The sequence below is a fragment of the Mytilus trossulus genome, unplaced genomic scaffold (genome assembly GCF_036588685.1).
Source record: "Mytilus trossulus isolate FHL-02 unplaced genomic scaffold, PNRI_Mtr1.1.1.hap1 h1tg000050l__unscaffolded, whole genome shotgun sequence".
Taxonomy (NCBI): domain Eukaryota; kingdom Metazoa; phylum Mollusca; class Bivalvia; order Mytilida; family Mytilidae; genus Mytilus; species Mytilus trossulus.
This window is the reverse complement of record NW_026963292.1, coordinates 2,335,074-2,358,265: the sequence shown is the minus strand read 5'-3', so window position 1 is coordinate 2,358,265 and position 23,192 is coordinate 2,335,074. Positions and strand designations below refer to the sequence as shown.

The window sequence follows — 23,192 nt, the reverse complement described above, 5'->3', positions numbered from 1 at the left end:
CCTGAAATCACTGGCCGTTTTTTGTTATGTTTGTGTTGATCTGGGGTTAGTTAAAAAAAAATTGTGCTACAATATACTATTTGGTCTTTTTTGTTTTAATTTTTAGTTTTTGGTCATGATTATGTTAATTCATTTTCGATAAATTGGTTTGAATATTCTTTTGTTATATTTTGTCTCTTTTAAAACTAGTTCATCAATGCATAATCAAAAGACGTTAGTCGAAAAAAATCTGTTTCATATATAAAAACAACACACATTTGACAAACTGTTTTTTTACACATGGCTATAGATCCCATCTTCCCCATTATGTAAAATACTTACACATATTGTGGATAAAGCAATCTTTCCGCTAAAGCTGACATTTTTGCAAATAAGTCTGAGTTTATATCTTCACCTTCCTTTATTTCTAAGAGTTCACAAATGTATTGATAATGTTCATGATTTAATGTATCTACTAGCACATTCTTCAAGGCTTTCTCCAATTCCTACAATTAAAGGACAGACTAAATGAATAATGATAGAAACTCAAAGTGGGGTTGTTGAAGTAATTTGTGTCTTCTACAAGTTGTAAATTACGATATTGTGATACTATATTGACAAGCCATGTTTAGATTAAAAAGAGCATCATAATAGAATTAGATTTTTCTGTCTTTTCTACAAATATGCCTAGAAATCATACACTGATTATTGTTTATTTGAATTCCTGTGGCAAATAGTTCATATATATTTACGACGAAATTTCCTGATTAATATCCTGTGGTCAACATCCCTCTACAAAAGGCTGTTTTTATCATAAATGCTGTAATATGATGTCTGTTTTTTCGTCCGTTTTTGGTGTTATAATATTTGCTGCTGGACGTAAAACATCAATTCATTATCGTCATTGTTAGGATTTCCGTGTTTTAAATACACCTAACATATCGAATTCATTAATTTTTTGACTGTCAGTATTATAGTGTTTTTCGTGTTCAAAAGTTCAAAAGTGGTATATATACTGCATTAATGAGGCTCTCCGGACAGCCAATATGAAATTTGAAATCTTATATATAATTAGTTAAGTTTCTTCAACTCACCTTATAATGCATTGGTTTAGTTACAGCACCAACAGTTTGTCTATACACATTATCATACAAGTGCTGTCGTCGCTTTGTAATTTTACAATACTTTACAATATATTGCTTAGGGGTCATTGCTGTAAAAAGAAAATTATTGCAATTGTGAAAATATTGTTTTTAAATATAAAAACTATCAACCAATTTCTGTGTTAAAATATTTTAAAATAAAATATTTTTTGTTTTAGTGTCATTATTTTTTTGTTTTTATTTTATTTTATTTTAGTTTTCTTTTTTGTTTAACGCTTCTAAATTCCTTCATTTTGATATTTTTACGGCAGTTTCACAATCCTTTGAAGAACTGTTATCTTCCTAATACTTCACCTACATGATTTCCAGGTATTACAGAAAAGATATTACAATAGTCTTGTTCAAGAATTAACTTCTATAATTTTAGTTAGGCTTTACTTTTTGTGGGAATATTCAATATAAAAAAGAAGATGTGGTATGATTGCCAATGAGACAACTATCTACAAAAGACCAAAATGACACAAACATTAACAATTATAGGTCACCGTACGGCCTTCTACAATGAGCAAAGCCCATACCGCATATAGTCAGCTATACAAGGCCCCGATAAGACAATGTAAAACAATTCAAGCGAGAAAACTAACGGCCTTATTTATGTAAAAAAAAATTGTAAGGGTTCCGCGGAACCCAGTGTCTCGCCTACTTTTGCTGTAAATCGCAGGCTCAACAAAAAATGAGGAAAAACATCAATAAAAAAATTCCTCTTGATACTATCTTTTGATTGTAAGAAGCTTCTGTCCAAGTTTGGTAAAAATCTAGGATAGTTAATGAATCTAATTAATGTTTTGAAAACTTAAACTGCCGACTGTATGTAATGTTAACTGGAAGAAAATCTAAGTCCATTTAAAAGTAAAATACGGAAAAAATGGATTAATTTTTTTACAAAATTTACTTCTTGATACTATCTTATGATCATAAACAAGCTTCTGTCAAAATTTGGTTCAAACCAAGGATAGTTTAAGAAAGTTATTAAAATTCTAAAAACTTTAACCACAGAGTGAATGTAATGTTTCCCCGCAGAAAAAACTAAGTCCATTTATAAGTTAAATACGGAAAAAATGAAATTATATTTTTACAAAATTTACTTCTGGATACTATCTTATGATCATACACAAGCTTCTGTCCAAGTTTGGTAAAAATCCAGTATAGTTTAAGAAAGTTATTAAAATTTCAAAAACTGTAACCACAGAGTGAATATTTGTGGACGCCGCCGACGACGACGCCGACGGAAAGTAGGATCGCTTAGTCTCACTTTTTCGACTAAAGTCGAAGGCTCGACAAAAAATGAACGAAAAACAAATATGTAACACATAAACAAACGTCAACCACTGAACTACAGGCTCCTGACTTAAGACAGGCACATACATAAATAATGTGGCGGGGTTAAACATGTAAGTGGGATCCCAACCACCCCCCTAACCTGGGACAGTGGTATAACAGTACAACATAAGAAAAGAACTATAAAAATCAGTTGAAGAAGGCTTAACTCGTCAGATATATAGACAAAAAATAAAAGTAAATTCAAGTTAAGAATCTATTGATTGTTTTTGGTATACAGATATAAGACGATGGGATATGAAAGCCAATATGCCCAGTAACACATTTGTCATGAATGTTTAGTTTAATTCAGGACAAGGGAAGTCGTAAAAAGTCATGATCATCCTTAATGTTTTTTCAAACCTATTTATAATGAAAATATTCTGAAAATTATTTAAAGTTTGATCAGAAATCCAGGTTTTTTTTTTAAATTCTTTTTTTATTATACAAAAAAGGTTTTGACATATACATTTGTACACTTCACGTAGATTCATTTCCCTTTCTCTTTACTTACTTTCCAGTTCTTTCATATCCATGGGTAATGTGAACCTACTGGACTGTTGTGACAGAGCTAACCTGCCTGTTATCTTCACTGGTTTGTTTGTATGTTTCTGAAAATAAGAGTTTGCATATTTACAACAGAAAGTTTAAAGGGGATCATTCTTTAATTCTATTCCAACAATAGTAATTCAAAACAAGGAGACGATTTCTCATTGGGAAGCAATCATTAAAAAAAAATGATTTGATTTGAAGATACAGTTATAACATTATGTACATTTATTACAAACTCTTCCAAGTCAGTTTATGTTTTCAATATCGAGAATGATGTATTATAACTCAAAATTGAAATATTTTTTAAGACTTGACTTGGTAATTTCACCTTTAAATTCATTGTATATTATCCAAACAATTGTTTATTGATAGGTTACACATACATGGTCTGAATAAAAATAAATGTTCTTACCTTCGGGGATTCTTCTGGACTAGTCATATCTGATACCATAAGTTCAAACTTCTTTAGATGGTCTGTCAATGCGTCATTAAACAAACTCTGAAATGAAATATAAGTTGCAAATTTTATAAAACAGCAAACGAAACATCTTTTCACAGTTTTATAAACAACAGCTATTGCTGTTTTTCTCTCTCGAAGAAATGTGATGTCATCAATATACAAGAGAAAAAACTCTCACTTCACAGCATTTAAAGTCTTGCCGCCCAAAAGGCGAGCTTCAGTTGGAGATCCATAAACAATAATATATATATATAAATATGTTCAGAGAAATGAACGCCAACTAAACATACAAATGAACATCCAAAAAATACAAGAATACCGACGTTCACGGCTGCAGAGCAATATACAAAAATTATAACGCATATTTGGCAAATAATCCTAATATTAAACATATAAACTATCCGAAAATGGCAATGCAAAAAACAAGTAATATGGAAAATCAACTATTTTTAATTTCTATTTCATTATATATCATATAGAATCATATATCAATTATTTTTATTCGTCAATGCAAATGTCTTCGTCCGATTTGTACACGCCAGTTTTTCCATTCTGTATGCCCTGTCAAATCAACTGAATGAGTGTTTTTTTTTTTACAGAATTGAACAGTATTATAATATAAATCAATTAGAATAAAACTATATCTTACATCATCTTCTACTTTAGGTTTTTCAGTTTTCGGGATCGCAAACTTTTCCGGTTTGTTTTTCTCTTTCTTTTGTTTTGACGCTGGTTCTTTAAATTCAGGCAAGGATGGTTCTGGCAGATTAACTATAATTGGTTCTTTTCTGGAAAAAGAAAAAAGAAAATCTTTAGTATACAGTTTCTAAGAAACTTGTTCATGCTGGAGGCCCCGAGGGCAGAGTATTTTAAGTAGTGCCATTGCTGCATCACAAGACTTTCAACACTGAGGTTGTGAGTTGGAACATAGCGCGTGACAGGTGCGATCGTTTTGTCATTTCTGATGCAATATGTTGTCCCTTTTATATACAAGTATGAAGAAAAGACACACTTCATTCAAATACATATCAATGTGACGTGTTTTGTAAATACTGCAGCTATTGCAATCATGTGCTCCTGACTTGTGAGATAACAGGATTGAAATTCCTACGCCATACTTGCGTTTCGTCCACAACAAACTCACTCTGTGACACATAAAATGATGCGATACATAGAAAAAAAAGTCAGTAAAAATAAATTTTGAATTTATTCAACTCTTATATATCTAAATCCATTTTGAGCACAACATACATGTAAATTATAATAATTACCTCAACGAAGATACATTTTTACAGTCCCTTTTAACGGTTAAAATCTAGATCTTTTTTCATATTTCAATAATTTACAATATTTTCTTTAAAAGTAGCAAGATCAAAACATAAAATAACGAATTCTTTAAAATACGTGTTTATTTTAACAATTCATTTGTCAAAAGTTAATATATTCGTTCAATAAGGACATAAACTTTACTTTAATGTATTGTCCGGAGTATTGACAAAGCTTATGTCAATAGTCAAGTATAACTCTCAAAAATTTCATTGACCCTGTTCAAATTGAATATATCCAATATTTTCTCTATTGCTGTCTCAATTGGTATAAAAGTTGAGTGCATTTAAATGTTACCTTCAGGGCTTAACAATTTTCGAATCTTTTAAACATAAAATCAATCGGATGAAAAAGTTAAATGAAAATTTAATGTGAAATCCTTACAGCTATATCGTTTATGTCTTGCGAATGTCAAATTTTAAAAATGTTCAAAATAGATTTACATCTAAAGTAGGACTTACGTAAAAGTCTTGATTTTTTTCTCATTATATGGATCATATCACGGAACCTCCTTGATCATATACAGTAATTGTCAAGGGACGACTGTTAATTATCACTCTTTGATTAGGGACAGAAGAAGTTTTTTTTCGGGATTGACATTAATCTGTATCTGTAGCTACACTTGCTTATTGTAATTCGCGGAATTTTTAAATTATTGTTGTCCTGTCTTATGCAAGGTTAATATTTATTTTCAGCTGTCAACTTTGATCAGACAATGATACTCATTTAAGTATGATGATATTTCTCTTAATTTTCAAGTAATATTTGCCGCTGAACGTTAAGAAGCCATTAATCAGTCGCATACTGTCCTTTATAAAAAGAACCTCGTACATTAACTATATCCCAGCTACACAAAAAAATAAGGAGGGTTGGGAGGGGGAACACCCTCTTCGCTCATCTGAATCGGCAACTGGTTGTTTTATCAGGTCATTTAACATTGATGGACATCTATCATATACTGTGAGCAGAGTTACATAGTTTTAAAATATGCGTATCAATATAAAACAATGTAAACAAACGGTGTTTTGAAAATAGAAATTGAAATAAATAAATAGTTACTAGCCTCCTCTGTATACATAAATCCCTCTTAATAACAATGCTACTTTATAAGTTTATGCATTTTAAATATCCGGCATGGTGTAAGTGAAAACTATGAATATGAAAAGTGCATCACATATTTCAATTGCTTGTATAATATGTCAATTCATTGAATTCGTGCCAGTTATCATTTATGAATTTTAATAAAGCGATATTCTTTATTTGCATTTATGATCAAGTGAGATAATTCACACAGGTAAAATCATTCTGAAATCAATAAATCAATTGATAAGAGAAATATGTAAAGTATTGTCAGAAACCTCGTATTTTCTTTAACTTTTCAGGGAGCGCATGGAATCCCCGGGCCCAGTTTGAATAGAGTTTATTTTGCTCAGTCATTATTGTATCTCTCACACTGTTTTACTCATGTAATTTATCGTCTTTCAGACGAATAGGTTTTAGAACGTACTTAACTTTGTCGATCAGTCCTCAAATTATAGTTTAGATGCGTCCACTACTACCCCCCTTTTACGAACCCGAAACAATTGATAACATTGACAATGATATAAATTTCTATTTATATCTTTCAAAACTTTCAGCATCAGTACCTTTTTTTTATCACTCTACCATTTTACAATAGGACATTTCAAATTAGAAAATAAAAGAAGTTAATTTTTCGTATGGAAAGGATCTAAAGGTCATATACCAGAATATGCTTATTATCCTCATTGGCACTCACACCACATCTTCCTATATCTAATTATTAGTAAACAGTTGATACATTGTATATTATATATGTTTTTGCACTTAAATATTCTTAATATTTGAAAAATAAACCACTTGAAATAATGAATTAAAAATACAAGAACCTACCATAAATCCGGGAACATTTGAAAATGTCTCAGTTTGATAGATATTTTGTTTCTTATCTTAATTTACATAGCTTTGGAATAATCCTCCCCTGACATGACATTTCCATTTTATAACATGTACAAAGTTCTGTCAACGGTTTGAAATAACAAGATCAATATTGAATGTGCGACGTTCTATAATGTTAATATTTGATTTTGTACTCCATGATCAAAGATTCAAAGAAGAAAAGTTAGGGTTATCTTACCTAAAATGATACTAAGTTATAATATTACTTTTAAAAAATGTCAATTTTTTATCTTCATTTTTTCATTACATTTTCTGGACTGATAGAAAAAATGCGTGTTAATTTATTTGATTCCAAATTGATAAAAGTATTTTTTTGTTTTGACTGATATTAATTTTATTTAGACGTTTTCTGCTTTGAATTTGAATATTTATAAATCAAGCAATATTTTCAGTAATAACCCGTATTGAATACACAAGCAACTTAAAACCCCAAATTTGGCTTTTCTTATCATATATGGAATGCAAAAATATTAAATAATCCCAATTTTATAACTATTTATGTAATACAAACTTACAAAAATGTGTATCAAATCAAAATCCGAACACAAACGCTAAGGTATATGACGTAAACTAATAATGTTGCAAATTGAATTTTCAGTATTTGAAATCTGAGCACAATAATCCAAAGATATCAAACCTTAAAATCGGACTTATTCAAGAAACTTTTCTTGGTATAACCATTGACTATACATAACAACGTTTTATCTGTCTGTATCTAGGAATCAACAATTAAAAATTCTATTTGATACAAATCTAATCAGCTAATATTGACTCTATTAATCCACCATGAACATGCGCTGTATATTACAATCAGGAGGAAATGGACAAAATGATAGTTTTCACTTACCTAATCGAGTTAATCAATTAAACAGACTGTTTGAAATAAAATTGTTTTATTCGTTTTAATTGACATTTTGAATTAAATTTCCCGATATATGCTGTTAATTTAGAATAAAAGAACAAAAGCATCAATTAAATAAGTAATGAAGAATGAATCTGCAAAATGTATACTAGCTCAAAACAATAATTTGGCACGACTTATTTTGATGGAATTATTGTTCCATTTACAGTTTTATTGCTTTTAACAATTACTGCATTGATAAATAACCTGGTCCTAAGGGTGTTGCACTTTATATAGTCCTTTTTATCAGAATATTGCATGTTTCCTTGTAAACATTTCTTTGAATGATTTTTAGTCTCCCTTGGTAGATTTTAGTAGAAGAACAACTACATTTTTAATGAAAAAAAAAATCTTCAAAATGTCAACCATGACGAGTTTGACTAGTCAGTCTACCATGATGAGTATAGCATTTCATTCTCCGTAAGTAAGTATGACATATCAGTCTCCCTTGATAAGTATGACATGTCAGTATACATTGATAAGTATAACATGTCAGTCTACCTTGACAAGTATGACATGTCATTCGCCATAGGTAAGTATGACATATCAGTCTCCCTTGATAAGTATGACAAGTCAATCTCTATAGGTAGGTATGACATATCAGTCTCCCTTGATAAGTATGACATGTCAGTATACATTGATAAGTATAACATGTCAGTCTACCTTGACAAGTATGACATGTCATTCGCCATAGGTAAGAATGACATGTCAGTCTACCTTTATAAATATGACTTGTCATTCTCGATAGGAACGTATAACATGTCATTCTACCATGACAACTATGATATGTCAGTCTACCTTGATAAGCATGATTTGTCAGTCTACCTTGATAGGAACGACATGTCAGTCTACCTTGATAAATATGACTTGTCATTCTCGATAGGAACGTAAAACATGTCATTCTACCTTGACAAGTATGATATGTCAGTCTACCTTCATAAGCATGATTTGTCAGTCTACCTTGCTAAGCTAAGTATAAAATGTAAGTCTAAATTGAAGATAATGACATGTCAGTCTCCATTGATCAGTACATGACATGTCAGTTTCCCTTGATAATTATGACATGACGGTCTCCCTTGATAAGTATGACAAGTCAATAGCATTTCATTCTCCGTAAGTAAGTATGACATATCAGTCTCCCTTGATAAGTATGACATGTCAGTATACATTGATAAGTATAACATGTCAGTCTACCTTGACAAGTATGACATGTCATTCGCCATAGGTAAGTATGACATATCAGTCTCCCTTGATAAGTATGACAAGTCAATCTCTATAGGTAGGTATGACATATCAGTCTCCCTTGATAAGTATGACATGTCAGTATACATTGATAAGTATAACATGTCAGTCTACCTTGACAAGTATGACATGTCATTCGCCATAGGTAAGAATGACATGTCAGTCTACCTTTATAAATATGACTTGTCATTCTCGATAGGAACGTATAACATGTCATTCTACCATGACAACTATGATATGTCAGTCTACCTTGATAAGCATGATTTGTCAGTCTACCTTGATAGGAACGACATGTCAGTCTACCTTGATAAATATGACTTGTCATTCTCGATAGGAACGTAAAACATGTCATTCTACCTTGACAAGTATGATATGTCAGTCTACCTTCATAAGCATGATTTGTCAGTCTACCTTGCTAAGCTAAGTATAAAATGTAAGTCTAAATTGAAGATAATGACATGTCAGTCTCCATTGATCAGTACATGACATGTCAGTTTCCCTTGATAATTATGACATGACGGTCTCCCTTGATAAGTATGACAAGTCAATCTCCATAGGTAGGTATGACATATCAGTCTCCCTTAATAAGTATGACATGTCAGTATACATTGATAAGTATAACATGTCAGTCTACCTTGACAAGTATGACATGTCATTCGCCATAGGTAAGAATGACATGTCAGTCTACCTTGATAAATATGACTTGTCATTCTCGATAGGAACGTATAACATGTCATTCTACCATGACAACTATGATATGTCAGTCTACCTTGATAAGCATGATTTGTCAGTCTACCTTGATAGGAACGACATGTCAGTCTACCTTGATAAATATGACTTGTCATTCTCGATAGGAACGTAAAACATGTCATTCTACCTTGACATCTATGATATGTCAGTCTACCTTGATAAGCATGATTTGTCAGCCTACCTTGATAGGAACGACATGTCAGTCTACCTTGATAAATATGACTTGTCATTCTCGATAGGAACGTAAAACATGTCATTCTACCTTGACAAGTATGATATGTCAGTCTACCTTCATAAGCATGATTTGTCAGTCTACCTTGCTAAGCTAAGTATAAAATGTTAGTCTAAATTGAAGATAATGACATGTCAGTCTCCATTGATCAGTACATGACATGTCAGTTTCCCTTGATAATTATGACATGACGGTCTCCCTTGATAAGTATGACAAGTCAATCTCCATAGGTAGGTATGACATATCAGTCTCCCTTAATAAGTATGACATGTCAGTATACATTGATAAGTATAACATGTCAGTCTACCTTGACAAGTATGACATGTCATTCGCCATAGGTAAGAATGACATGTCAGTCTACCTTGATAAATATGACTTCAATGTCATTCTCGATAGGAACGTATAACATGTCATTCTACCTTGACAACTATGATATGTCAGTCTACCTTGATAAGCATGATTTGTCAGTCTACCTTGATAGGAACGACATGTCAGTCTACCTTGATAAATATGACTTGTCATTCTCGATAGGAACGTAAAACATGTCATTCTACCTTGACAAGTATGATATGTCAGTCTACCTTCATAAGCATGATTTGTCAGTCTACCTTGCTAAGCTAAGTATAAAATGTTAGTCTAAATTGAAGATAATGACATGTCAGTCTCCATTGATCAGTACATGACATGTCAGTTTCTCTTGATAATTATAACATGACGGTCTCCCTTGATAAGTATGACATGTCAGACTCCCTCGATAAGTATGACATGACGGTCTCTTTTGATAAGTATGACTTTTCAGACTCAATTGGTAAGAATGAGTCGGTGTCCCTTGATAAGTATGATGTGTCAGTCTCCATTACTAAGTATGACCTATCAACATCCCTCGGATTGTATGACATGTCAGTCTTCATTAATAAGTTTAACATGTCAGTTTTCTTTAAACGTATGAACTATCAATTTCTTTGGGAAAGTATGACATGTCAGTTTCTTTGTGTAAATATGACATGTCAGCCTCTATTTGAAAGTATGCAATATCAGTCTCCTTTGGTAAGTATGACATATCAGTCTCCCTGGGTAAGTATGATATGTTAGTTTTCCTTAATAAGTATGACATGCCAGTCTCCATAGGTAAATATCACTTGGAAAGTAAAACATATCAGTCTGCATTTGTAATTATGACATGTTAGTGAAACTATACAAGTGTTATTATCCTAAATCAAACTCATTTATCTGAACGACTTTAACAATATTAATATGACAAGTAAATATTGATGACCTTACCATCACTGAGACACGGTACCATACTTCAACGAACTTCACGAGTATTTAAATGGCAAAAATTACAAATGTTGCTTGCATTTCATATACAGTATAATTTAAAATTATGTTTATCTAATGGATCGTTCACTACTTAGAACAGTTTTCGGATAACTAATATGTATATTTCATCTTAATTTAAACACATTAAACATTTGCCTCGTACAAACGCATGTGTTTATTATTCAAATGTCAAAAAAGATATAAAGTCTCTGAATAGCTTCTTCTCTATAAGTTAAAGTACACAAGGAATATTGACCCGCGATATTCCACGCCATTCTCAAGTGAGGTTCACGTAAATTTCACCTCAAGTGAGCTCATACCTAAAACTCACATGGACTTGATTCGCGTTTCACGTGTATTGCATGTGCATGCGTAAAAACAATCACGTGTTTTTGAAAAATAAAGTTAATCAAATAACATTTAAAAATTCACAAACTTAATAAAAATCTTGAAAAACTCCAAAAGTGTTGAGTTAAGTTCATTTGAAATTCATATTAGCAAATTTTACCTGGATTTAACATTCAAACTGCAGACAGAAGACTATTGTGATAGTCTGATGGACATGTAATGTATGGGCTTTGCAAATGTCAGATATTTACGTCGGGTACAATTTATAATCTTTCTATCTCTACTAAGAAATACAGATCGAACACTGGCCGAACTTTTTGTTTCTTGAATGGCATATGAAACTGTTTTAAACATGCATGTACCTTTCTAAAGCACGGAATGTTTTAAAAATGCAAAACATCTTTTATTGATGAAGTTTCATTTATGACACCCCTCCCCCTTTTCCTTAAAATGAAATTGCAGATGCTATTACAGAACTCGTTGCTTGTAAACTATAATCAAACAAACAAATAAACAAATGTTTGCATGTTGGTTTTTATCTAGTCAGTAAGCAAGATGCATGTTTGGTGTATTACAGATTATAAAAGTTTTATAAACAAGTGCCTCGTCGTTGGTTAGCTAAAAAATAGTAACCACAGCCATTTACAACCTACAGAAAAAAAATCAGTTTCAAGAAAGTAAAAAAAACACACACACACACACTGACTAATAGCTACTTTTATCTATCTACTAACAAACCTTCAATTGCGGTATGTCAAATTCGTCTGTTAGATTTAATTTAATTTTCCTATATAATCGACTACCGTTGCAACTTCATCATCAAAATGATAATCCCAAATAAAAATACTTACCAAAACTTATTTTAACTATTGAAATAAAAGTTTTTATTAGCTTTATTGGATTCAGCCAATAAAATATTTCACTCAGTAGTAAAGAAATTTTATTTAAATGATATTACTGCACTATTTTCCTTTTAAGTTCAATCTTGTCTTTTTAATTTTTCTTAAGAGGTATTGAACCGTACTTTTTAAATTCAATTTCTTTATTGTCAATTTGACAATTTTTAAAAGGTGCAAATTTGTATTTCATTTATTCTACATTGCGTGAATGTTTTAATTGAGTAAGTACAAGTGGTAACTAGGTGATTATGTAGCTAAGTAAATATATCTATTTACGGTAGCCTCTTTTTCACAAATCGTTATTGACACCTGAAGTCGTAAGAGAAATTCGTGTCTTCTTTCGAAAAAATTTAACACGCAGTGTGTTTGATGTCACTTTACACTTAATTGCCAGCACATAAAACAAAACAAACAAATGGCGTACAATGAAACACATTGTTTATATAACCTTTGTATAGTTTCACTATTTATTGATGTCTACAGGTTTTATGAAATGCCTTTGAACAACTGATTTACAATATTGGAATTATCAGTATTTAAGAAACGTTGAAGTATTTGGTAGACTTTTCATGCTATAGAAAGCTATTGTAAACATTACTAATTCTTGTTTACACATAACCACAAAATACTTTTTTTAAGTCTATGTAATTTAACATTTGTTTTAATGTCTATTTCTTTTTGTGGTTCTTATTTATATTGTAACACATATTTATGAATTTCAGAACTTAAGAATTATATGTACATGACAGTAATTTGCTCTTATCACAATGAAAAGCTTAGCAAACAAGAACTGAGCCTCACAACGTTAATTTTTTTTTTTGTAGAAATTGATTGTTATTTGCTGAACGTCCAGTGGCAAACATACATTGTACCATGCGTATTTAGAATGTGAACCGATATGATAGTTTGTTTACAACCACTTTGAATCCAAGATAGTTTATGTTAGAGAAGGGCAAACATTTCGGCGGACTTTTGTCAGTCCAGACCCTCACGATGACATATGAAGGAGAAAAAAAAACAGAAAAAAGATATAGTACTGAGTGCATTTGTCTGTTGTTCCTAACTTTGAAAGGTGCTGAAATATACCAGGCTTATAATGGAGTACACTAGGTGCATGATTCGTCTGTAAACGAATCACAGCATTGGTGACCAAAAAATTAAAGACCAAATCAATTAGCGAGTTGTATACATGTCCCAAAAACATCCATATATTGTTACTCTTATTGTAACTTGCTTGGTTCAATTTACAAATTACTTGACATTATAAGCTATTAGAATCAAATCAAGGAATAAACCAAAAGTAAGCCAAAATAAAAACAACCAAGTTCACTTACTTTTCTTCAACAGGTGGCGGCGGTGGCGGCGTTGGTTCTCTCGGTGGTGGCGGTACTTCAACTGGTTTTTCCATATCTTCTTTTTTCTTTTTGTTGAAAGGTTTCTTTTCTAATGTTTTCTTAGTTACGGGTTTCTTAGTTTTAGGAGGAGAAGGTGGTTTCACTGGTTCTTTTGAGAACGAAACATCCGGAGAGGGAGGGGGTTGTGTGGGTGATTCTGTAGCTCTGTTGTGGTCGTCGTCAGTATTTCTATATGTAGTGTCATTGGGTATGGTGAGTGTATGTATCTGCAAGAAAAACAGTCGGGGAATCATTATATCAATTGTAAACCAAAACTGTTTATACAGAGATACATAACTTATGTGTGACATTATCAAAAACCGTTAACCATGATTGACGCTGACGATAGAAGCAGCGTACCCTAGTCTCGCTCCTTCAACTTTCACAACTGGCAGGCGCTTATACAGGTGCGTGGATTTATGAACTGGAAATGTACAATTAAATGTAGTACTATCAAAGTCCGGATGGACTGATAGTAGCATTTATATTGCATTGACGATCGCGCGAGAAACAGGTTCAAGTTTATGTATGTGGGGGGGGGGGGGGGGTCTGAATGGAAGCTTTATTTATTCAGTATGCATTCCATTTTATGCTATTTTTCCTATTCTTTTGTCCATTATTATCTTATTCATTTATTTAAGCGCCCCATTATTCTCTTATTTTTTAGCACCCGGAGATGTTTTTTCTGCTGGCTCTAAACAAAAAGGTGTACTTGACACTATCTGGTATCAATTGCAATGCAAATACTAAATCTTAAGTTATATACTGATCCGAATGGACTCGACACTTTCTCCTACAGCGATTTGCTGGTAGAACATACTTTCTGCAGGGGTTCGACAATAAATCATTATATCTAATAAAACAGAATGTGTCCCCAGTACACGGATGCCCCACTTATAGTATCATTTTTCTATGTTCAGTGGACCGTGAAATTGGGGTCAGAACTCTAATTTGACATTGAAATTAGAATGATCATATCATAAGAAACATATATACTAAGTGTCAGGTTGATTCGACTTCAACTTCATCAAAAACTACCTCGACCAAAATCTTCAACTTGAAACTGGACAGACGAATGAACAAACGGACGAACAGACAAACGGACGAACAGACAAACGACGAACAGACCTGAAAACATAATGCCCCTCTCCTATCATAGGTGGGGCTTAAAAACACTTGTTTACATATAACTACAGTTCAACTTGAACGTCTACTTAAGACTCCAGTTTTCTTTCTTTATCATCTATCGATAAAATACATCGCCCTAGTTCATTAAATATCAGATGGATCTTAATTCGATTTCTAATTTAAGCATCATCATAAATAATTAAACGACTGCGCTAAACAAAGGTAAAAACTTAACATGATACATTTAATTGAAACAATGTAAAATTAATCAGAAAATTATCGACTTACTAGTGAATTTACATAATATCTCCTTTTCCATGTCAGAACTCAAATAATCTATCACTGGGTGTTGAATAAAAACGTTTTACATGCAAATTCCTAGTCTGAATAGGATGAGATGTTAAAATATTGATGAAAAAATACAGCACCATTGGTGATGATGAAAAGCCTTTTAGGAATACTGTTTAGCGCCGTCGGAATCAATTAGAAAACGTTTATCGTTTGTCAATAGAAGTTTGTCGGTAATCAATATTTTTGTAATTATCTGACGTTTGTTTAGCTTTGTCCCATGTATTACCAGGATGTGCGTATGTTTTCAAGTTTAGCAGGTTAATACCGTACTTTATAGATTTAATAAACAATATTGGTAATTTACGGTGTTACGGCTACATTGTACATAAGTGTATGAACATAGATTTTTTTAAAGATATTTGAATCAAAATAGAGCTCTAATAATGTTGGAGAAGCAGAGACGAGAGCAAAATATCAAAGGGCCTCAATTAAAAGAATGCATTTTCAACACCTGTCAATTGTGGATATCTCCAAATATAAATCGTCAGACTTTAGAATAAGTTTGCACTATATTCAATATTTAGGATCAGAATGTGCAATTCTTATGAACCAGCTTAGTTAAGTATTTGTTTGGAGCCTCGTAGAATGGTTACTTTCCATTTTTTCACCCTTTTCTTCTCAGAGTCATAACAATAACTTTCATTTTGGTATAAACTAGTGCATCGAAAATAGTGAAATACGCTATTGAGTTTTTAAAATGTTTTTTAAAATTTTAGTGATGGCATGCAGTAATGTGAAGTTTCGAAATTATTTTCAAGTCAACCTCTGTGTTAAAAATTAAACATGTCATTTTGAATAACAAAACAGTACTATGATATTAATTTATTTTAAATTTAAATTTCAAATGGAGACTTTCTGCATTTCATAAAATCAACTTGAAATTTGATTTATCTCCCTTTGGTCTGATTGTCGTTGTGCTATTGCAATTTATTCTTGTCATATTTTTGTTTAATACGGGCGGTGGTGGTTTGTTGGAATGCTCTTACCGGGTTGTTTGGTAGTTTTAAAGTGTAAAGTGTTATGAGTTTAATTCGAAACTCATACGCAATCGTTAAACTAGAAAATTACCGTGATAATAAAGTTATGCGTTTTTTGTCCGTCCGTCTGATCGAACGACCATAATTTTTATTAAGTTTTATACATAATAGAAACACAAAGGATATTGATAAGCATACTATTAGTTGCTCCTGATACAGGACGTGTGGGTATACTACTATATATACGAAAAAAGTCTCGGGTAGACAAGACATGATAATTGAACATAATAACGGCCAAATATTAATCAAAATGGAGGACTTAATTCTTTACTTACATGTCTCTTTTTCTTCAATAAATCATCATCATCGTCTTGTAATCCTACAATACATAAGATTTCAGTCAAACATTGATATTTTTTTCAGTTCTGTTTCCAATCCAATTGTAAAATTTGCTTTATCACACTATATACCAGTACATGTATGAGGTAAATTTTGCAAATTAATTTGAATGCATGATTTACACTACTTTACAAGTGAAAATGGACGTTAATTTATATCAATGACAAAATAAAATAGTTAAAACATGGTAATTGCTTTCAAACGAAGCATGTGAAACATTCATGACATGTAATATTGTAGGTAAAATCAACATAATTTATAAAAACAATGCTTAACTACAAAAATGTTTATATATTACAGCAATTTTCAAAAACTGAGTCACTTAGACACTGCAATAGTTTTTATAAACTTAAGTTGCTTTAAATTATTCAGACTCAGTAAATGAAAGTATTTTAGTAGAAAGCTACCACATAATGTAAAAAACGACCATTTGATAGCTGCAGGCTAAAATTTATAATCGATATAAGTATACATGTATAGTGATGCAAGTATATCATAGGCTAATGGTTGGATGGTTGGATTTACTATTTGAAGCACAAGGTCGAAAACGATTCTTGTTATGGTATAATGCTATTATACTGAAAATTACAATAAACGAGATATGTTCAGTTTTTTCAAAATCTAAGAAACATAATCAGGTATTGGAAAGGTATTCGTTTTATCAGAATATTTTGATTTTGTAATAAATTTAAAACGGATTAGCTTGTTCAAATGGTCGTTAGTTTGTTAATAGTAATATAAGCATTAATTTAGCATCTATAAATAAAAACCAACCGTCACCATAAGAAAGACTTATTTAGACCTATAAATAAAAACCAACCGTCACCATAAGAAAGGTTTATTTCGACAAGTAAGTGTCGGTGCACAACAGACAAATGTGTCCTATATAATGATATCTTCGTGTACATGTATGTAAGATATTAACAAAACGCAATGCCACCCAATAAAACATCTTCATCTGTGTTTAAACGTCACAAGAATTACAACAAATAAGTATTGGGTCATCAGCAATAACAGTTTTTCTCGCGGCGATAAAAGCATGACAAAATGTAATTTTGTTAAAAAAAAAACATGAGTGTGTAAAAATATCTATGAACCTCTTCAACCCAATTAATTTACTAACCCCAACCTATTTGTTTACGTATCTATTGCAAAAAATCCTTCTCCAAGTTCTCTATGAACAAACCTTTTATCTTTTTCTGTCTAATATACTTATACACGCGGTCTATGTAATACATATAAATTATTCATTGCTCAGAATCAATTCAAAATTCAAATGTTATAAAAAATAAATATATAAATTTCACAATTATCAAATCAAATGAAACCTCATTAGACTTAAATTAACACAACTCCATTCACTGCACGAATTTACCAAGCGCTTCATCATCTCGCAAGCAAATTGTAAGAAGACAATTGTTTATTGTTCAAAATATTGGCAATGAAACGATATGATAAGTCAAAGAAACGATATGATAAGTCAAAGAAATGAATTTACTTTAAAAATGATTCCTGTTTGTCTAGCGCTAGCGAGTATTGGCGAATGTACATGTAATATCTCTGTAAAAGGTGGGTAAAAATTAAACTTTAGCTGCATCTTTTTTCGATACAATGTTTTACTGAGTAATATTTTTTGAGGGAACGAAAAGTCCGTTTATATTTTGTTATTAAAGAAGACTCAAAATGAAGACATGAAACAATCATTTATTTGTTCAGTGTATCAAACACACCGTAATTTAATGTTTATTGAATCGGCGTGTTTGATTCTTGTAGTCAAATTAATTCAAGTGTAAATACAAGACACTTATTGGATTTACATTTACATTGTCTGAAACATTTAATTCACACGCTTGGCCCGTATTGCATTAGTTCATATACTTGTTGCATTTTCATTTACATCGTGTGAAGACTGATTGAATTTTCGTTTACATCGTATAAAAACTCACTTCATTTTCGTTTACACCGTGTAACTAGAGGCTCTCAAGAGCCTGTATCGCTCACCTGATTCTACTTGGGTTTTTGAAATCATATAAAAAAATATAAAATTTGGCTAAAAGTGACAACACAACCTCATTTATAAGAAAAGGAACATGTTTAATTTCATTCAAAAGTCCCCCACTGGCGGCCATCTTGGATGACGGATCGGCTACAAAGTAACAACACTTGGTCAGCACCTCATAAGGAACATTCATGCCATGTTTGGTTTTATTCCATTCAGTGGTTCTCTAAAAGAAGTCATTTGTATGCATTTCCCATAGGGTCCTATGTTAAACTAAGTTCCCTGCTGGCGGCCATCTTGGATGATGGATCAGCTACAAAGTAACAACACTTGGTCAGCACCTCATAAGGAACATTCATGCAATGTTTGGTTTTATTCCATTCAGTGGTTCTCTAAAAGAAGTCATTTGTATGCATTTCCTTATAGGGTCCTATGTTAAACTAAGTCCCCCGCTGGCGGCAATCTTGGATAATGGATCGGCTACAAAGTAACAACACTTGGTCAGCACCACATTAGGAACATTCATGCCATGTTTGATTTCATTCCATTCAGTGGTTCTCTAAAAGAAGTCATTTGTATGCATTTCCCATAGGGTCCTATGTTAAACTAAGTCCCACGCTGGCGGCCATCTTGGATGATGGATCAGCTACAAAGTAACAACACTTGGTCAGCACCACATAAGGAACATTCATGCCATGTTTGGTTTCGTTCCATTCAGTGGTTCACTAGAAGAAGTGATTTGTATGCATTTCCAATAGGGTCCTATGTTAAACTAAGTCCCCCGCTGGCTGCCTTCTTGGATAATGGATCAGCTACAAAGTAACAACACTTGGTCAGCACTCCATAAGGAACATTCATGCTATGTTTGGTTTCATTCCATTTAGTGGTTCTCTAGAAGAAGTCATTTGTATGCATTTCCCATAGGGTCCTATGTTAAACTAAGTCCCCCGCTGGCGGCCATCTTGGATGATGGATCGGCTAAAAAGTAACAACACTTGGTCAGCATCCCATAAGGAACATTCATGCTATGTTTGGTTTTATTCCATTCAGTGGTTCTCTAAAAGAAGTCATTTGTATGCATTTCCCATAGGGTCCTATGTTAAACTAAGTCCCCGGCTGGCGGCTATCTTGGATGATGGATCAGCAACAAAGTAACAACACTTGGTCAGCACCTCATAAGGAACATTCATGCCATGTTTGGTTTCATTCCATTCAGTGGTTCTCTAAAAGAAGTCATTTGTATGCATTTCCCATAGGGTCCTATGTTAAACTAAGTCCCCCGCTGGCGGCCATCTTGGATGATGGATCGGCTACAAAGTAACAACACTTGGTCAGCACCCCATAAGGAACATTCATGCTATGTTTGGTTTTATTCCATTCAGTGGTTCTCTAAAAGAAGTCATTTGTATGCATTTCCCATAGGGTCCTGTGTTAAACTAAGTCCCCTGCTGGCGGCCATCTTTGATGATGGATCGGCTACAAAGTAACAACACTTGGTCAGCACCACATAAGGAACATTCATGCCATGTTTGGTTTCATTCCATTCAGTGGTTCACTAAAAGAAGTCATTTGTATGCATTTCCAATAGGGTGCTATGTTAAACTAAGTCCCCGCTGGTGGCCATCTTGGATAATGGATCGGCTACAAAGTAACAACACTTGGTCAGCACTCCATAAGGAATGAATATTCATGCTATGTTTGGTTTCATTCCATTTAGTGGTTCTCTAGAAGAAGTCATTTGTATGCATTTCCTTATAGGGTCCTATGTTAAACTAAGTCCCCCGCTGGCGGCCATCTTGGATGATGGATCGGCTACAAAGTAACAACACTTGGTCAGCACCCCATTAGGATAATTCATGCTATGTTTGGTTTTATTCCATTCAGTGGTTCTCTAAAAGAAGTCATTTGTATGCATTTCCCATAGGGTCCTATGTTAAACTAAGTCCCCGGCTGGCGGCCATCTTGGATGATGGATCGGCAACAAAGTAACAACACTTGGTCAGCACCTCATAAGGAACATTCATGCTATGTTTGGTTTCATTCCATTCAATGGTTCTCTAAAAGAAGTCATTTGTATGCATTTCCCATAGTGTCCTATGTTAAACTAAGTCCCCCGCTGGCGGCCATCTTGGATGATGGATCGGCTACAAAGTAACAACACTTGGTCAGCACCTCATAAGGAACATTCATGCCATGTTTGGTTCCATTCCATTCAGTGGTTCTCTAGAAGAAGTTCAAAATGTAAATTGTTAACGACGACGACGACGGACGACGACGGACGACGACGGACGACGGACGCCAAGTGGTGAGAAAAGCTCACTTGGCCCTTCGGGCCAGGTGAGCTAAAAACAGATTATTTTTCATTCACACCGTGTGAAAACTTATTGCATTTTCGTTTATACCGTGCCAATATTTGAACAATAAACTGTTACCCATGTCTTCTTACTTATTAAGCAGCATACAAAGCAGCGTGTAATAAAGGGAAGATATACCAGAAGCAAGTTTGATATCGATAGACAGACGGTGCAGTGGTTTGCCCGACTTACTCTCTACAATTACAACTGGAGGTACCAGTTCAATTGACTCCGGATCATAATCCTCATTATCTGTAAAAATTATAAGGTTGACGTGTGTTGCATGCTTATTGGTGTCATCACTTATGAAAAAAACATGCTCTGAATGCTAAAAAAACAACAATTTTGATGTTTTTTATCATTATTTTTCAATCATGACAGCAAGCCTGATCTTACTGTCTTGGCTGACATGACTGTATTGGAACTGGGGAATGTTGTACTTTTATTGGTGTTCCGTAGTTTTTATCAGAATAAATTTAAAACAGTTTACATAAAACTAATAAAAGTCAATATTTATTTTTTAATTCTAGAACATTTTATGTCCATGCCTCTATCTTTAATTACTTAAAGTGGTCGAATAACAGGTCTATACATTTGAATCTAGGTGCAAAATTTATACATATTATTTCCTTTTAAATAAGATACATGTAACTAAAAATGAAAAAAGCTCTGAATATAAATAGTAACTACTACTGCATAAATATACATTATAAAATGTATCTGTCGACATACATTTTAAATATAGCCAAAGTATGCAATTTGTTTCAGTAATGATATCAAACCAAGATGTTTTCATTTGTAAAATACAACAGTTGACTTTGCATATTACATGCTTTTTTTTTCTTTTTTAAGTTTTACTACAAACGTTTTGATGAAAGGTTCTGTGATAATCTACCACTTAAAAGCAATTATAAGTTTTCCTTGTCTCTTTTGTCTCTCTCATAAAAATCGTGATTATTGAAATTTAAACATTATTGATTATTGTTATTTACTTAACGTCCAGTGGCGAACATTTGAAGAAAAAAAGTGCTTTGAACTATATAGATTTAATGCATATGATTCTCGTAACAGGTGATTTCATTGCAGTTACATCAAATGTGTACTCACTCAAATTGGTTAAATCCATACGATCTAAATCTTCGTTGATTGAGGTAGGTGTTCCGGGTTTTCCATCAAGTCCGCTACCGGCACCTTTCCTGAGAAATTAAAAAAAACAATTGTGATGTTTTTTTGTAAATGATTTAATTTAATCCCAATAAGGACACTTATGGAGCCTGTAATACAATTATAAGATAAAAGGTTGTTTGCATAGTGTAGAGAGACGTCCAGTCTGGAATGGAATGCATTTGAAAAACTAAAATATTTATCATCTTTAATTCATGGACCTTTTGTTATCATGCAGTGTTTACTTTTATAATTTATCACAGGAAATGACAAGCATTTTTAATATAATTGATGTATTTGATTATCAGTACTACATGTACCTTTTAAAATAATCGTCATCAATGCATGCTGTGCAGTTTGCACAACAGGAAAAATATAAATTTGAAACGTATTCCCTATTTAGAAATACACATGCATCACTACATGCAATGCTATGTTTCTAACGAAAGTTTTCTTCAGTGCTGTGTTACATTGTTATACTAAGCTCATAGTGATGTTGCCATGCTCATTATATATCATGCAATGCAGTTTTATTAAATGGTAAAATAATGCGATTCTTTAAAACTGTTTGTAGTATATATCGCGGGACAATGATTGCATGCAATGGTTTGAATTCATAAAGGTTTAAGCTTTATATATACATGTGTACATGTACAAAAAAAAATGTACCAATTAGCTTAAGGGTTTAAGTCATGCTATGCTACAAAGAACGCAAGTTAGTAACGCATCTCTAAGTATCAGTATAACATTGAACAAAGGAGTAGGTCCGGTAAGACCCCTTTTTTGGCCCCAAAATATGGCAGTTTTACAAAATTGTTAAAATGTAAACTTTTAGTTATTTATTGGACAGTTGAATGCTACTGCTACATAAATATGGGCTGTTTTTGACAATACAATGCACATATATCGGGTTGTAGCACCATTAAGTCATGCTACATTACTGAAATCTTCAAAATTCTA

General features: G+C 32.6%; 1 protein-coding gene across 11 annotated transcripts in view; it reads right to left on the bottom strand.

The window, feature by feature from the left end:
• LOC134699294 (uncharacterized) overlaps positions 1-23,192 on the bottom strand; it is a 52,947-nt gene that overhangs the window by 979 nt on the left and 28,776 nt on the right. For 5 of the 11 annotated variants that reach the window (XM_063560898.1, XM_063560901.1, XM_063560903.1 and 2 more), the window contains 8 exons: positions 22,176-22,264; positions 16,652-16,695; positions 13,801-14,087; positions 4,121-4,259; positions 3,424-3,510; positions 2,974-3,070; positions 1,074-1,192; positions 322-485 (listed from right to left, as the gene is read on the bottom strand). In XM_063560898.1, the coding sequence (XP_063416968.1) occupies positions 322-485; positions 1,074-1,192; positions 2,974-3,070; positions 3,424-3,510; positions 4,121-4,259; positions 13,801-14,087; positions 16,652-16,695; positions 22,176-22,264 (1,026 nt within the window). Of the gene's footprint in view, positions 1-321; positions 486-1,073; positions 1,193-2,973; positions 3,071-3,423; positions 3,511-4,120; positions 4,260-13,800; positions 14,088-16,651; positions 16,696-21,206; positions 21,321-22,175; positions 22,265-23,192 lie in introns of all 11 variants that reach the window. The other 6 variants (XM_063560895.1, XM_063560899.1, XM_063560893.1 and 3 more) reach the window with 2 other exon arrangements.